This window comes from Pipistrellus kuhlii, unplaced genomic scaffold (assembly GCF_014108245.1).
Source record: "Pipistrellus kuhlii isolate mPipKuh1 unplaced genomic scaffold, mPipKuh1.p scaffold_m20_p_29, whole genome shotgun sequence".
NCBI lineage: Eukaryota > Metazoa > Chordata > Mammalia > Chiroptera > Vespertilionidae > Pipistrellus > Pipistrellus kuhlii.
This window is the reverse complement of record NW_023425528.1, coordinates 23,522-41,025: the sequence shown is the minus strand read 5'-3', so window position 1 is coordinate 41,025 and position 17,504 is coordinate 23,522. Positions and strand designations below refer to the sequence as shown.

The 17,504-nt window shown below is 43.0% G+C and overlaps 1 protein-coding gene across 1 annotated transcript; it reads right to left on the bottom strand.

The window, feature by feature from the left end:
* Positions 1-6,961: 6,961 nt before the first annotated feature.
* Positions 6,962-11,689, bottom strand: LOC118728199 (V-type proton ATPase subunit C 1-like). The gene is given in 6 exon segments (XM_036454476.2): positions 6,962-7,524; positions 7,526-7,638; positions 7,641-7,696; positions 8,279-8,625; positions 9,113-9,208; positions 11,533-11,689. Coding segments are annotated over 6 exon segments (1,152 nt in total). The 5' UTR covers positions 11,650-11,689; the 3' UTR covers positions 6,962-7,101.
* Between the last annotated feature and the right edge of the window lie 5,815 nt (positions 11,690-17,504).

Below are 17,504 nucleotides of genomic sequence, written 5' to 3'. Positions count from 1 at the left end.
TGATCTCTGAAAGCATAATAATCTGGCCACTCAGTGTGTGTGTGTGTGTGTGTGTGTGTGTGTGTGTGTGTATTAGAGGCCCAGTGTATGAGTTTTTGCATGGATGGAGTCTGGCCAGCCTGGTCAGGGGGAGGGGACATGGGTGGTTGGCCAGCCTGCCTGCTGGTCGAACTCCTGGTTGAGGGGACAATTTGCATATTAGCCTTTTATTATACAGGATATACACTGAGTAGACAGATTATTATGCATTCAGAGATCAAAATAATCTGGCCACTCAGTGTATATTAATCCACAAGGTAGATTTAACCTTTAGAATTTTAAAATGTCATTCATATCCAAGTTTGAGGAAAAGACATGTGAACCATCTGGATATGATAGTGTCTGGGATCAAACCTGAAATACTACTTTCTTATTCGTTTATTCATCCCTACTTGAGTCCTGGAAAATATTCTACAGCCGCTGATCCAAAACTTTTCTAGTCTATTTAAGTGTCCAACACAACCAAGAGCTTTCAGTTACTAGCTCACTGAGAAGATAGATATCCTCCAATGTGAGCTTCTTCTGATTGTTATCTACACAAAGATTTCTCTACTCCATACTCTTACCTCACTTCCTAAAGTGATCTCCATGTGTTTGTTTTTAATTTTTTAACTTAGTGACCATTCAAGCTCACTCTCCATGGTTTCCCTCTGAAAATGGTTCATTGGTACATTTGCAGAGAGGCACTTAAACTTTCTACCTGTCATTTAAATTAGTGAAATAATCTATAACCACATATAGAATCAGAATGACCCAAATCTGAAATCTGTGAACTAGAAGAGGCTAACTCAGAAGACCACTAATCTTTTTTTTTTAAATAAATCTTTATTGTTCATATTATTACAAATGTTCCTCATTTTTTTCCCCTCCATTGCTCCCCTCCACCAGGTTCCCACCCCAGACTCTGCCTTTTCCCAACCCCCCATTGTTCTCATCCATAGGTGCACAGTTTTTGTTGAGGCTCTACCCGCACACGCCCCCCACTCCCCTTTACCCTGAGAATAGTCAGTCCACTCCCCTTCTATACCTCTGATTCTCTTATATTCACCAGTTAATATTGTTCATCAGGTTTTTTAATTCCCTTGGCTTTTAGTTTCACTTGTTGATAGTTACGTATTTGTTGATCATAATTTTTATCTATATCTTCTTCCTCTTCCTAAAGAACCCCTTTCAGCACTTCATATAATTCTGGTTTGGCAGTGATGAACTCCTTTAGTTTTTTTTTTATTTGTGAAGCTCTTTATGTGGCCTTCGATTCTGAGTGATAGCTTTGCTGGGTAGAGTATTTTTGGCTGTAGGTTCTTACTATTCATCACCTTGACTATTTCTTGCCATTCCCTTCTGGCCTGCATGGTTTCTGTTGAGAAATCAGCTGACAATCATATGGGTGCTCCTTTATAGATAACTACCTGCTTTTCTCTTGCTTCTTTTAATATTCTCTCTTTGTCTTTTGCTCTTGGAATTTTAATTATGATGTGTCTTGGTGTGGTCCTCTTTGGATTCCTTTTGTTTGGGGTTCTGTCCACTTCCTGGACTTGTAAGTCTATTACTTTCCCCAGGTGGGGGAAGTTTTCTGTCACTATTTCTTCCAGTATTCTTTCAGTATCTTGCTCTCTCTCTTCTTTTGGAACCCCCATAATTCTAATGTTGGTTCGTTTGAAATTGTCCCAGAGGTTTCTTACATTATCTTCAACTTCCTGAATTCTCTTATCTTCTTGCTTCTGTGGAGGAGTGTCCTCTGGCTCTTTGTGTTCCAAATCTTTGACTTGATTCTTGCAATCTTCCATTCTGTTTTTAGGACTCTGTATAACATTTTTTATTTTAGACAATGTATTCTTTATTTCTAGTTGATCCCTTTTCATATCCTCATAGGTCTCATTTATTTTATCGGCCTTTTCTAGGAAATTCTTGAAAAACCTTATAAGCATGGTTTTGAACTCTATATCCAGTCGCTTCTTTTCCTCCATTTCTTTTGTTTGTGATCTGTTTCCTTGTCTCGGCATTTTCACAGCTTCCCTGAATTGGTAGGGTGGCTTTGTGTGCTATGATGTCCTATATGGTTCAGTGGGTCAGCCTCCCAGTTACCTGAGGTGGACAGTCTTGGTGTAGCCCTTTGTGGGCTGTGTGTGCAGTCTTGTTGTTAAGCCTTGCTTGTTGTTGGTATCACGGAGAAGTGTTGATTCTCTAAGCCAATTGGCTATGAGAATCAGAAGTGTCTCAGCTAGAAGGGTTTCTGTATTCCTCTTGAATGGGGCACAGACAAGCTTTGTTGAATCCCGCACAATTGGTTGCAGGCGTGCGCACCTCTTTGGTCTAGGCGTAGACAAGCTTTAGATTCTTGTCACTCCCTAGAAGAGTCCCATTAACTGCAAACAAGAAAGCTAGCCACTGGAAGGGCTTCTGTGGTCCGCTTGGATGGGGCAGATTCTCGGGGTGGTGCAAACAAGCTTTGGTCAGCCCCTCCCTACGAGATTCTGGTTTCTGAGGGCTGGCTTCACACACCTCCAAGAGATCTCTGCCCAGTGCCTGACAGTCTGGCCTCTCCCTGTCTGGGGCCCTCTATCAGTGCAATAGGGTGGTTCTGTTTTCTTCCCGAACAAGAAAGCCAGCCGAGCATTAGCTGTCCACCCTCTCCGCCGGGAGTAAGCCAGTAGCGAACTCAGCCCGCCCTCTCAGCACTCCGCAAGCAAGCCAGCAGCGAAGTCAAGCGACCGCCTTTTTACACACACAGTTCTCTGTACCTTCACAATTCCTGAGGTTCTCTGTCCTTCCCGGATGGTAGAGCCTCCTCTCAGCCAGCCTTACGGTGCTTCAGGGCAATGTTTCCCCTGTTTTTCAGTTCTAAATTCAAATTTGTTGTGGTAGGCTGCATTTGGGTGTCTACCCTATGCCGCCATCTTGGTTTCTCCCCTTAGAAGACCACTAATCTTATCTTATCCTATTAAAGATGAAGAGACTGAGATCCAGGAAGTGCAAGTAACTTCCTTAAAGCCACAGCCAATTACTGACAAAGCTTAGACTTCTTTTTTATGACTTATTTTTAACTACTTTATATTGGCAGAGAGCCACTGGAAAACATATATCCTTTTGTTTTAATTTTAATTTGTGATGAGGAAAAAAATCATCACACACAAAAATTTCTTTGTGATTATTTTTCAGTGTTTCTATTCAGAAAAGGTATGTTTACAGGTATGTGAAGGATAGTCATCATTTGCTCCATTCTTGTATCTGGTGACTGGGACAGCCCCAGATTAAGTGAATTCGAAGATTCTCAAAGGAAAATTTTAATGTGCTCCTTAGAAAAAGAATACTAAATGCATAAAAATCTATTAATCAAAAAGAGTGTAATTTATTTCACCAACAACTTCATGCAAACATTTTATACTCAAAATATAATAATTTATTCTAGCAATGGAAAAAGTAAGGAAATCCTGAAGCAACTTCAATGGTAGTCTATAATTTCTGGAATGATAGAAACCTTGATTACCTCCAAGATAAGTCATACTCTAAAGCACATGTGTCAAACACAAGGCCCGCGGGCCAAATCCGTCCCGCCAGGCCTTGCAATGTGGCCCGCACCACGCTGTCATCACTGCACTCCGCTGCGTTTCCATCACAATGACAGTTTATGACTGTTCAGTAAACCATTCGGCCCGAGATTTAGGCTGGATTTTAGATTTTGGCCCCTTCTCTGATTGAGTTCGACACCCCTACTCTAAAGAGACAAAGTATGCAAGCACTTTAAATTGGTATCAGAGGCTGAAAACAAGAGCTTTCAGACTTGTGCTTCCCTCTTCCACCACCAGAAGAGAATTATTGTACTAAAGTTTCATAGGAACAAAACAGTTAGTAGAACCTAATGTAATTGCACTTAAGCTTCCAGAAAAGAAAATCTAGATATAGTAAAATTCTTATTTATTTAATATCTATTACATACAGTTTGTTGAAACCAGATTTTGTAAAGATAAATAGCATTTCTTTTTTTCTTTTTTCTTTTTTTTATTCCAAGAAAAGTGATTTTAAGTATAATGTTATATGCAATTAACCTTAATATTTCAAGAAAAATTATCTTAAATATAATAATGTTACATGAATAAACATTACTATCTCAAGAAAAATGACTTTAAATATGATGTTACATGCAATAAACACCAAATATTCAAGAAAAATGATCTTACATATAATAATATAACATGCAATAAACATTAATATTTCAAGAATAAAAGGATTTTAAGTATAATAATACTACCAAAACTGTACTAACATAGTGTGATACGACAAAAGTTGTAGAAAATATTAAAAATCTGCAAGTAACAGGATTACTTCTATTATATTCTAGTATATTTTTTCCACTCTGGATCTGTTTTTGTTCATCAGTTTATGTTGTTCATTATATTCCACAAATGAGTGAGATCATATGATATTTATCTTTCTCTGACTGGGTTATTTCATTTAGCATGATGCTTTTAAAGTATATTTCATCAGATATGAGTATTGCTACTTCAGCTTCTTTTTTTTTTTTTTTTTTTTTTCTTTTCCATTTGCTTGGAAAAATTTTTTCCATCCCTTCACTGTCATCCTGGGTGTGTCTTTTGTTTTGATGTGGGTCTCTTGTAGACAGCATATAGTTTTTGTATCTATTCAGCTTCCCTCCACCTTTTGATTGGAGCATCTAAGCCATTTATATTTAGGGTTATTATTGAGAGGTACTTATTTATAGCCATTTTAATTCTGTATGGCTAGGTTTCTCTCTGTTTTTCTTCTCAGCAATCCCTTCACAATACCTTTAGCATTTCTTATAATGCTGGCTTGGTGGTGATAAACTCCTTTAGCCTTTTTTTTTTTTTTTTTTTTTTTTTTTTTTTTTTTTTTTTTTTTTTTTTTTGTCTGGGAAGCTCTTTATTTGACTGTCTATTTTGAAGATAGTCTTGCTGGATATACTAATCTTGGTTTCAGATCCTTGCTTTCCATTATCTTGAGTACTTCATGCCATTCCCTTCTGGCCTATAGAGTTTCTGATGAGAAATCAGGTGTCAGCCCTATGGGAACTCTTTTGTAGGTAACAGTTTTCTTTTCTCTTGCTGCCTTTAAGATTCTCTTTGTCTTTAATTTTTGGCATTTTAATTATGATGTGTCTGGGCTTGCGTCTGTTTGGGTTCTTCTTGTTTGGGGTTCTCTGTGCCTCCTGAACTTGGATGGAACTGGAGAACATTATGCTAAGTCATATAAGCCAGTAAATAAAAGAAAAATACCACATGATCTCATTCATTTGTGGATAATAAAGAACATTATAAACTGATGAACAAAAAGATAGATACAGAGACAGTAAAGCATCAAACAGACTGTCAAATTACAGGGGTTAGATTAGGGAGTGGTGGGGGCGATAAGAGATCAACTGACGGACTTATTATGCACATAAGCATAACCAATGGATGCAAAATACTGGGGGGCGAGGGCATGTATGGGAGTGGGGCTGGAGGGCCAATGGTAAGATATGTACACATATAATACCTTAATAAAAATGTTAAAAAAAATCTGAAAGATGTACACTGTACACTTAACTTGGTGACCTCTGGAAATGGCATGAACATTATGGCTGGTAGAAAAAGGTTATTCCATTAATTTGCTGATTACCAAATATGTGTCAGACACTGTCCTTAATGCTGGAAATAGAGCCATGAAAGAGACAAAAAAAAAAAAGTACCTGCTCACATGGGCTCACATTCCAGTGGGGGAGGCTGAAATATAAGCAAATATGACACAAACATTGCCCAGCTGGTGAGCTTCAGAGGTTGAACGTCAACCCATGGACCAAGAGGTTACCAGTTTGATTCCGAGGCACATGCCCAGGTTATGGCCTCGATACCTGGTGGGGGCATGCAGGAGACAGCCAGTTGTTTCTCTCTCACAGATGTTTCCATCCCTCTCCCTTCCTGTCTCCCTAAAAATAAAATTAAAACATCTAAAAAAAAGATACAAACATCATGATAGGTAATGACACATGCTATGCAGCAAATTAAAAATTGGGGGGCGGAACAGGGCACAGGATATGAGATGGTACTGCATTGTTGTTTTGATTTGCATCTCTCTGATAATTAGTGACTTTGAGCATGTTTTCATGTGTCTCTTGGCCTTCCTTCTGTCTTCTTTTGAAAAGATTCTATTTAGGTCTGTTGCCCATTTTTTATTGTTGATGGTTTATTTTGCTGTGAAAAAGCTTTTTATTTTGATGTAGTCCCATTTGTTTATTTTCTCTTTAGTTCTCATTGCCCTACATCTTTTTTTTTTTTTTTTTTGCCTTTGCACAGGTCACTTTATTCTCTCCTGTGAATGTCAACAAAGCTCAGAGATTTCATTGGAAACATTGAGAAAGCACATACCTGAATATTGTCACATTTCTTTTCATCACGATTCAGTAAATACTAAACAGTTATGTCTACTAAATATAGTGAGCAAAATGGCATAAATGTTTACACCATTCCCTTGTAAACAAGGCTTTTGTGCACAACAGTAACAAATGGAATTACGAATATCACAACATGGATGAGGAAGGACCTCTTTAAATAAACTATCCTATTTATAAATAGACTCTGATTTTTTTAGTACACAATTACAGACATGATCAATAAAAAGAAACAAGACATTTTTTCTTTTCAAAGAAAATGTTTGAAAATGGACCACCGCCGAAACCAGTTTGGCTCAGCGGTAGAGCGTCGGTCTGCGGACTGAAGGGTCCCGGGTTCGATTCCGGTCAAAAGCATGTACATTGGCTGCGGGCACATCCCCAGTATGTGCAGGAGGCGGCTGGTCGATGTTTCTCTCTCATCGACGTTTCTGGCTCTCTATCTCTCTCTCCCTTCCTCTCTGTAAAAAATCAATAAAATATTTTTTTTTTTAAAGAAAAAGAAAAGAAAGAAAGAAAATGGACCACCATGGGAGAATTCATCTAGGAAGAGGGGTCAGAAGCAAGCAAGGGTGATAGAGTTAAAAACACTGCCATACTTCAGCCTATTTCGGTGAGCAGACGCCCACACAAAGACGGGGCTGTGGGGGGAGCACTTTTCACTTGAATTCCAGCAAGTTGCAGTCGATCTTGTAATATACATAGGGGTAGTATTCCTGCTGGCTCAGGTTTAAGCCGGGGATGTCCATAGGCGCATCAATGATAGCTGCTGCAGTGCTATCTAGATGTTTATACAGTTCATATAATACTTCTCTTAGTTTCTTCATTGTTTTCTTATTGGGCTGAAGTAGCATTGCTTGGAAGTTCACTGGCAAGCCATACCTTAAAACAGACTCTACAAAAACCCTCAATGCTTTCACATGAATCCATGCAATAAATACTTGACTGAAATTCACTTTCAGCCACCGCACAAGTGGTCCAAATTGCTTCTTCTTGTCAGTAGAAAGCCTGTTAATTTCTTCTTTATCTGCTTTCATCTCCTTTTCATTATACTGGAAATCACAAACAATGAATTTGTTTTCCTCTGGCTTTGTGTCTGAAGTCATCAACTGCCTTCCTAAACAAGGTGACATTACAAAGGTAACTGTCTTGGTCCTCTGAGAGCACGTTGCTAGACCTGGGAACGACCATCTCGTGAGCGTTTCATACTGCTTCATCCAGTCGTTGTGGTTTAACTTGGGAACTACAACTACCCTGTTTCCCCAAAAATAAGACAGTGTCTTATTAATTTTTGCTCCCAAAGATGCACTAGGTCTTATTTTCAGGGGATGTCTTATTTTTCCATGAAGAAGAATACGGTACACATTTATTGTTAAATGAAAATAAAGGAAATTTATTACCTGTATACGGTACAGTAGTATGGTAGTTGTTAACACAAACCAGACAAACTGTGAATCCTACAGTATCAAGAATTTACTCATTTACTCAATGACAATCATGTCATCATCTTCTGGAACATCATCATAACAATCCAATTCCTGAATTTCCTGGTGAATTTCTTGTGACTCCATTTCTTTCAGAATCAGTGGACCAAATCTCTCATGTTGAGCAATAGCACTGTCTTTAAATGAGTACTTCTTGTCAAGGTAGCCAGCTCGCAGTGCATTTGCAATGCAGCTGTCAGTTGCGACCAGTTTACGGTAAATTAAATTTCATTCTGAGACAGAGCCGGGGGGGGGGGGGGCCTTATTTTCGAGGGGATGCCTTATATTTCACTCAGAAGGAAACCTGTAAGTAGGTCTTATTTTTGGAGGATGTTTTATTTTGGGGAAACACGGTAGTAAAGTGACAAGATACTCTGAATCAAGAACAAAGTCATCCTTCTTCACAATTTCTGAGAGAGTTCAAGTTAGCAAACTTCCTGCATTCTTTTGTTCCAAATTCTGAAAATTCCCTTTCAGGTTATTATATGCAGATGCTCGAGATTTCAGGTCATTGTCTATCTGAGTCACTCCCTTGGCAATTATTTCAGAAATATTTTTCAGAGACTGCTTGATTGGATATTTAGCCATGTCCCACTGAAATCTTGTTATATAAGTAGCCAAATCAACTCCATTTGCCAGCAGGTTCTCCTGAACTTTATCTTTACTGTCCTCCAATATGTCAGCCATATATTGGGCCACTTTCTTTTTTTTTTTTTTTTTCTTTTTTCTTTTTAATATATTTTATTGATTTTTTTTTAAGAGAGGAAGAGAGAGGGATAGAGAGTTAAAACATCAAGGAGAGAGAATCATTGATCAGCTGCCTCTTGCACATCCCCCACTGGGGATGTGACCTTGACCAGAATAATTCTCTATTCACTGAGCCAAACCGGGTGTTGGCCAGCATATTCTTGAGGAAGGCTGGGAGCTGTATTTGTTATCTATTGCTATGTAACAAATTGCTCCAATTTAGCAGACTAAAACAATACACATTTGTTATCTATTAGAGTCTCTGGGTCAGAAATTTGGTTATGCTTAGCTGGGTTCTCTAACAAGACTCTAGTCATTTCAAGGCTTGATTCAAAAGGATATGCTCCTAGCTCACTCTCACAGTTTTTGGCAAGATTCATTTCTTTTTCTTTTTTTTTTAATATATTTTATTGATTTGTTGTTGTTGTTGTTGGGCCACTTTCTTAACCACCCCTTCTACAAATGCATCCAGTTTAGCCAGTTCATCTGACAAACCAACCAAGACATCCAGTGTGCCAACCTTTAAGTCTGGAATGTTGAACTTTGTATGTTTTTTTTTAATTTTTTTTAATCAATCTATATTGTTCATATTGTTACAAAGGTTCCTCATTTCTTCCCCCCTCCACCAGGTTTCCACCCCACCCTCCGCCCCATCCCCATCCCCCATTGTCCTCATCCATAGGTGCAGTTTATGTTCAGTCTCTTCCTCCCTCCCTTTCCCCGATAGTAAATCCCTTTTCAGATAGTAAATCAGTTACTTAGCATTTTCTCATATCAATAATACCACCACATGCCCAATGATACAATTCACACAAAAGACATTTCCAAATAGGTCAACCAGCCTAATCCAGGCCCCACCCAAGGCACTCACAGATCAACACCCCAGCCCTATACTAACTCAACACATCCAGATCTAAGCCTTCATCACTTGATTCAGCAGACCCTCAAGTTCCCACAAAAGTTTCCAGCCATGTCTGAGAGGCAGCCCTGGGGCAGGGGCAGGCGAGGAGCAAGCTGTTCTGGGCCTGGCTGCTCCGGGCCTGGCCTCTGTTGCTCTGGTTCGTTCCACAACCAGCTGCTCCGGGTCTGGTCACCGCCGCTCCTGACCTAGTTGCTCTGGACCTGGCTGCTGCTGCTCCGGGCCTGGCCGCACCAGACCCGGCTGCTCCAGGCCTGGCCGCTCCCAGCCTGGCAGCTGCTGCTCCGGGCCTGGCCGCACCAGACTCGGCTGCTCTGGGCCCGGCTGCCCCGGGCCCGGCCACTCCGAGTCTGGCCGCTCCCAGCCTGGATGCTCCGGGCTTGGCTACTGCTGTTCTGGACCCGGCTGCTCTGGGCCCGGCTGCCCCGGGCCCGGCCACTCCGAGTCTGGCCGCTCCCAGCCTGCATGCTCCGGGCTTGGCTACTGCTGTTCTGGACCTGGCTGCTCCCAACCCGGCTGCTCTGGGCCCGGCTTCTCCGGGCCCGGCCACTCCGGGTCTGGGTGTTCCTGGACTGGCCACCCTGGGCTTGGCTGCCTCCGCCTCAGGCCTGGCTGCCACTGCCCCAGGTCTGGCTGCTCCAGTGCTGGCTGTTGTTGCTCTGGTTCTGGCTGCTGCTGCTCTGGGGCCTGGCCGTTGCTGCTCCGGGCCCGGTTGCCATTGCTTTGTGCCTGGGCACTCTAGGCCTGGCCGCCGCTGTTAAAACATTCTGTTCTTTTTTTTTTTTTAAACACATTTATGTTGCAATGTTGGCTGTTGAGTTGAGTTCTGACTTAGTCTTTGATTTTTTCAAGATCTTCTTTGTATTCTTTCTTAAGTAATTTTACTATCTTTTGCTCTCACTTGATTCCTTCACATTGAGAACTTTGGTTTCTTCCTCCTTGTCCTGGGAGCTCAGCAGGTTGGCCTGTGGCACCCCTTTGTTCTCCGCGGGCTCCCGTGCTGCTCCAGCCTGTTGCCGGGGTCAGCGCCGCCCAGGATGCAGCCCCCGGCCTTGGCTCCGTTGCCCGCGCTCAGAGGTCGATGGCTCAGGGGCATCCCCCCCCCCTGGGGGCCCCATCGCCGGGCTCCCTGCTGGCGCCCGGCTGGCTGGTATCCAGCAGGGGCTCCTGCTCCCTGTCGCATTTCTCCAGTCTGGAGCTTTTTTTTCTCCTTCCCGCTAGGGGAGTCTAGGATCAGAGTCAACAGACTGTCCTCTGTGCGCAGTGCGCGCTACTCTGGGGGCTCCGCTTTTCGCCACTCCCCTGGGATTCCGCCTCACAGCCCCGTCTCCCCCTGCCCGAGCCTGGGTCCCCAGGGTCTGGTCCAGGACTGGGGTTCAGAGCAGTCCGGACTGAGGCTCAGCGCCACCGGAGGCTTTGTTTCTTCAGGATAGGGTAATCCAGCAACAGAGTCAACATTCAGTCCTCTGCTCGCAATGTGCGCCCGACTCCGGGGGCCCTGCTTTTCGCTGCTCCCCGGGATTCTGCCTCACAGCCCCATCTCCCCCTGCCAGAGCCTGGGTCCCCAGGGTCTGGCTCATAACTGGGGGTCAGCGCTGCCAGTTCAGGGGTTTAGCCCAGGCTAGGGGTTTTATTTTCTTCCTGCTAGGGAATGCCAGGCAGCACCCAGCCCTCTCCTCCTCTCCAGCTGTGACCTCTCCGCGCGTGCGTGCGTGTGTGCATGCGAGCGCACAGCATGTCTCCGTACCTTAGGCTTTTTTTCAGCTCCTCTGATTTTCCTTCTGGTTTTCTCTTTCCTTCTTGTTGTAGAATTTTCAGTCAGTCGACTACCTGTAGCTCTGGGCGATGTCCACTCTACATTTTAGTTGTATTCCATTGAAATTGTTGTGTGCTGCTGCGGTTAGGTGTCTACCCAAGCAGCCATCTTGGATCCTTGGAATGTTGAACTTTGAACTAACAGCAAGATTATTGTTCTTTGTAGTTGCCGCATGCAATTTCTCCCACGTTTGTTGACATGTTTTCTCCCCAAGAGCTGAAATAAGCCAGAACTCAGTCATGTTTGTTACCAGGTATTGCTTCCAAAGTCAACAGAGATTCCCGGGTGGCCATCACTCACTGTCCCAGGCAGGTGTCCAACGAGGAAGTGGCAGCAGGAACAGGTTGTGGGAGGCCGGCAGCCTGGCAGACGTTAAGGGCTCAGCGCTCCATCCCTCCCAGATCCAAGCTCAGGCCTCATGGCTTCCAGGACCCTGGCACCCCTGCCCTAAATCTTTCAGAATTTTATACCACATATTAACATTTTTTAAAAAGGGGTCGCTAAAAATAGATACTCTGCACTTTAATTGAGCAGTTAAATATTTTTACAATACTTCAAACAAATATCGCCTGACTCCAGCCGTAAATGGAGACACAACCAAATACAGCTCTATAAATGTAATTCTAATCAACTCTCTTAGGTGGTATTTTCACCCACAATCTCAGTAACATACTCAAAATAAATTTACTTTTTTTTTTTTACATATCTTATTGATTTTCCCCCCTCCCTCCCTCCCACACATCCCCTCCCTCCCCAGAGTTTTATGTCTATTGGTTGTATTTATATGCATGTATACAAGTCCTTCGGTTGATCTATTATCTCCCCCAGATCCTCCTCCCCTCCCCGCTGTAATTTGACAGTCTGCTTGTTGCTTTACTGTCTCTATATCTATCTTTTGGTTCATCAGTTTATAATGTTCTTTATTATCCAAAAATGAGTGGGGTCATGTGGTGTTTCTCTTTCATTGATTGGCTTATTTCACTCAGCATGATGTTCTCCAATTCCATCCAGGTTGCTGCAAATGATGAGAAATCCTTCTTTTTTATGGCAGCATAGTATTCCATTGTGTAGATGTACCATAGTTTTGGGATCCAATCATCTGCTGACGGGCACCTAGGCTGTTTCCAAATTCTGGCTATTGTAGATTGTGCTACTATGAACATAGGGGTGCATATATCCTTTCTGATTGGTGTTTCTAGTTTCTTGGGATATATTCCTAGGAGTGGGATTACTGGGTCAAATGGGAGTTCCATTTTCAGTTTTTTGAGGAAACTCCACACTGTTCTCCACAGTGGTTGCACCAGTCTGCATTCCCACCAGCAGTGCAGGAGGGTTCCTTTTTCTCCGCAACCTAGCCAACACTTGTTGTTTGTTGATTTGTTGATATTGGCCATTCTGACAGGTGTGAGATGGCACTGTATTGTTTTGATTTGCATCTCTCAGATAATTAGTGACTTTGAACATGTTTTCATGTTTCTCCTGGCCTTCCTTCTGTCTTCTTTTGAAATGATTCTTTTCAGGTCCAGTGCCCATTTCTTAATTGGATCATTCATCTTCCTTTTATTTAGTTGTATCAGCTGTCTGTAGATGTTGGAGATTAAACCTTTATCAGTGGTGTTATTTGCAAATATGTTCTCCCACACCGTGGGCTTTCTTGTTGTTTTGTTGATGGTTTCTTTTGCTGTAAAAAAGCTTTTTATTTTGATGTAGTCCCATTTGTTTATTTTCTCTTTAGCTTCCATTGCCCTAGGGGCAGTATCAGTGAAGAAGTACTTTTGGCATATGTCTGAGATTTTGCTGCCTGTGGATGCTTCTAGTATTTTTATGGTTTCCCGTCTGATGTTTAAGTCCTGTATCCATCAAAATAGATTTACTTTATCAGTTTTGGTTGTCATAGTTGTTTTTGTTCATCTTTTTAGCTCTTTAAAATAGATAATTTTAAACAAAGCAGATAAAACAATATATAAATCTAAGTAAGTATCAATTGTCTTCTTCAATAATAGTCAACATTTTCCCAATGATTTATCTTTGTATTTTTTGCTGGCATATTTCATAGCATATGCCAGATATCATATAACTTCATGCATAAATAAACCCACAGAAGTTATTTCCTCTGCATGCTCTACTGTACCAGAAATGCTAACAAATGAGGCTTTGAAAAAAACATCACCAAAGTACCATCATTATATCTAACAGGAATTACAATTATTCCCTAGTGCCCCATGAAAATATCCATGTCCAATGAATGTGCTTCATCTACAGATGTCGCTTAAATTTGACTTGTTCTTATTAGGATCCAAACATATACCATACACAGAATTGGCTGAAATATTACTTCATCCTTGATAGATCACCCCTTCCCTGAAGTGGTGGGTAATCATGACTCGGCCTTCAGCCTGGAAATACCAGGAGGCCCAATTCTGTACCTTATATGGACTATACATTGAATCACCTATCAGCGCCAGCCGAATACCCTAAGCCCCCGTTCTTTTCTCATTCCTCCCTTCAAAAGGAGCGCTCACCTCTGCTGGGGCCACTGCTTTCCCCTTGCGAGACAGCCTGGCAGGTCTTTCTCCTAATAAAGCCTGTAATACCTGTTTTTTTGGCTCCTGACTGATCTTTCAATCCTCTTTTAATCTATAACTCTTCCTACCCTATTTTTCTGAGCCATTCCTTTGACGAAAAGACTGGATTATTTCCTCTGTAGAATCATTCACATACTGGATGGCCCCATAGGCATCCTTGTGCTGACCATGTGCCATTAGAAACAGAATGTCCTATAGTGAGCTCTATGGATGTGGGTAGATATAGGCTCAATTGCTTTAGTGACAACATGTCATAGTTGATGGTTTGTACTTTTATTGCGTCATATCAAAAGCACATGATATCTGTTGCTCACATTTTTCATGATGTAAATATTGAACAAATGGTTACAAAATTTTTACCTCGATTCACCCACCCTATAAAATTTCCCACTTGTCTTTTACCTGAATTGTATTGAAGTCATTGCTGGTTTATGTTTTTATTATTGATATGCTTCTCACTTGTCCTGTAATTCACCATATTAAAGTATACAAGTCACAGTGCAAAATAATATGGAATGTAAACTGTATTAGAAAAAAAATAAAATTTTAAAATGAAATGTATAAGTTACTATTCTTGTAAATCCACAAAAATGTGGGCCCATTACCACAGGAAATTGTAGGACATTTTCAACCCCAAAAGAAAGTCCATACTTGTCATTAGTCATTCCCCAATCTCCTAATGAGACTGCTCACACACCTGAAGAGTATAAAGACACTTCAAAGTGAACACCTCTGAGCTACAACAGGGGCAATAATGAGCCTTTACTGAGCTCCCCTTAACTGACTAAAGCAGAGCTTTATAAGAGACAGCTGCCAACCCACCTCCCAAATCTGGGAGGCATGATTAGGAGGGCTTGAGCTTGGACATTACAACATTCCAAAAGAATGCGTAAACAGGGCCATTGGATCCTTCCATCCTTTGAAGTCCTAATCCACCAACCCCCTTGTGAAGCTGGGATATGAACCACTATATCTAGCTATTTAGGAATCCTCTCTATCTGAAAGCTCCCATATAATAAACTTTCTCCTCCAAATTCACTTTAATTAATTTGCAGGACCCTAGCCCCTTGAACCTGAGAAAGAGGTAACATTTTCCTCCCAGCATTCTCCTCTCACTAGCCCCTGGCAAACACGAACTGACTTTCTCTCCTGTAGAAATCTACTCCTGTAGATTTCACTGCTCCAGACATTTCATATCAATGTTCATGTACCATCGTGTTTTCAAGGTTCATCCATGTTTTAGTATGTGTTAGTACTTTATTCCATATTTTACCTAAATAAAAGTCCATGGTATGGACATAGCACATTTTGCTTACACATTCATCAGTTGATGGGCATTGGGGTTGTTTTTCCCTTTTGGCTTTTGAATAATGTTGCCATAAACATTCATGTACAAGTTTTTGTTTGAATATTTTCAGCTCTCTGTGCTACATGCCTAGGAGTGGAATTGCTGATCATGTGATCACATTATGTTTAACTTTTTGTGAAAATGCCAAACTGCTTTTCACATTGTCCACGCACCATAAAATATCCTTGCCAGCAGGGTTCCAATTTCTCCATATTCTTATCACACTTTTATTTTGCATTTCATTTTTTAATATTAGCAGTCCCGTGATTTTGATTTCCCAATGACTACGGATTTGAGCATCTTTTTGACGAGCTTATTGGCTAGTTGCAAGGAGAGAGCAATGGATTTGTAGCACGAGCACTCTATCCTGTGCCACCCTGCTTCACAATGCCTAAGCCATTTAGACCTCGGTGTCCTGGCACAATGAGTAGTTATTACATCTGTGTCAGTCCAGGGAATGGGGACAGAAAAAGGGCTTTGACTTGAATCTCTGCATGGGGAAGTGGCCACTACTCCCTAAAGCACATGTGTCAAACACAAGGCCCTCGGGCCAAATCCGTCCCGCCAGGCCTTGCAATGTGGCCTGCACCGCGCTGTCATCACTGCACTCCGCTGCGTTTCCATCACAATGACAGTTTATGACTGTTCAGTAAAACATTCGGCCCGAGATTTAGGCTGGATTTTAGATTTTGGCCCTTTCTCTGATTGAGTTCGACACCCCTACCCTAAAGTGAAGGATAAGAAACACTGGGAGGAATCCAGCAGGGCAGTTGAGATCCAGGGCCAGGGACTGGTCAGGTAATTCCACCTGGAAGGAGGTGGAGGCTCTTTCAGGCTCCACTTTAAGGGGAGGGAAGTTGTGGCAGAGCATTAAGCCTTCCTTCCCTTCACCCCCTGGGAGTTGAAGGCAGCTGGGTTTTGTGCGATTTCTTGTGTTGACCTGAAATGCAAAAAGGCAGCAGTCTGTCCAGGAGCCTGACCGGGACAAAGCACCTCAGGGTCCTCCCTCCTACCCTGAAAAGTCCCACCCACTGCTGCCCAAATTGCAAGGGAATGAGTGGCAAAAGAGCCCGAACCTAAGGCTGGAAGCAGCCAACAGCAGTGGTCTGGGGAAGTCTGGGCTCGTGCAGGTCCTTTGTGGCCAGTGGAGCAGCAGCAGGAAATTCCAAAGTCGGGGGTCAGCAGGCCCATGGTGCTGTTGTCTTTCTCTTCCTCTCTGTACTACACGCGGCTTCCTCGCGTGAACATGATTTTGCAAGAGGAGCGTGCTCTTTTTTCAATAGGAAGGAAGAAGTAAATCAAGGCACCAGTCAGGCGGGAGAAACCTGGCAGTGGCCCTGACTTTGGGCTCAGCACCTCCCCTCCCCCCACCAGGCTGCAGGCCCGGGAAAACCGAGGACTGGGAGGGGCCTCCCCAACAGGTCCTTGGGAAAGAGCAGGAGTGCAGGGAGTGCTGCTCTTGAGAACCTACCTGCCTCTCACCTGAGGCGGGAACAGTGAGTCTGATGACCTGGGACAATGAAAGGTGCAAATTTGCAACATCCACATCGTCACAAAGCATTACGTGTTTAAACAATTTTCCCTCCAGCTTTGCGACTGTTGAATGACAAACTTTCCGTCTCATTGTTCCTTCTATCACATTCACATTTTGCCCTCTTGCCCGCAGGGAACCTACAAGGAGACAAATAGGTTCTCCTGAGGAAATGGCAGAGGACTAGAAGTTTCCCCTCCGACTTTCCCAAGCCCACCTCTCCCCGCCCCTTCTTGCACTGTGAACAGTCTGAGGACCTCCCACCCCTCTCGGGGGCGGGGCCAACGCCGCGGGAACCGGACCCCCCTCCCCGTATCTGTAGTCCCTCCCCCCAGGAACTGGAGGTCTTGGGGGGAGGGGTGGCGGCATCCGCTTTAGGGCGGTGCTGAGTGGGGGTCGCAGTGGAGGCCCGGCGGCCCGGGCGAGGAGCAGAGCTGGCCAGGTCTTTTCTTGCTTCGTGGCCTTAGCCAGGTGGGTCCGCTCCGCCTTCTTCCCTTTTGCCTTTCCCAGCCTTTCTGTGATGCGGGTTGCACGCGGGGTGGACGTGGAGTGGACGCGGGGGCTGGGGATGGACGAGACTTTGCTGGTCCTGCAGCGAGTGGGCAGGCCATTGATCTGGGCCTGTGATGGCT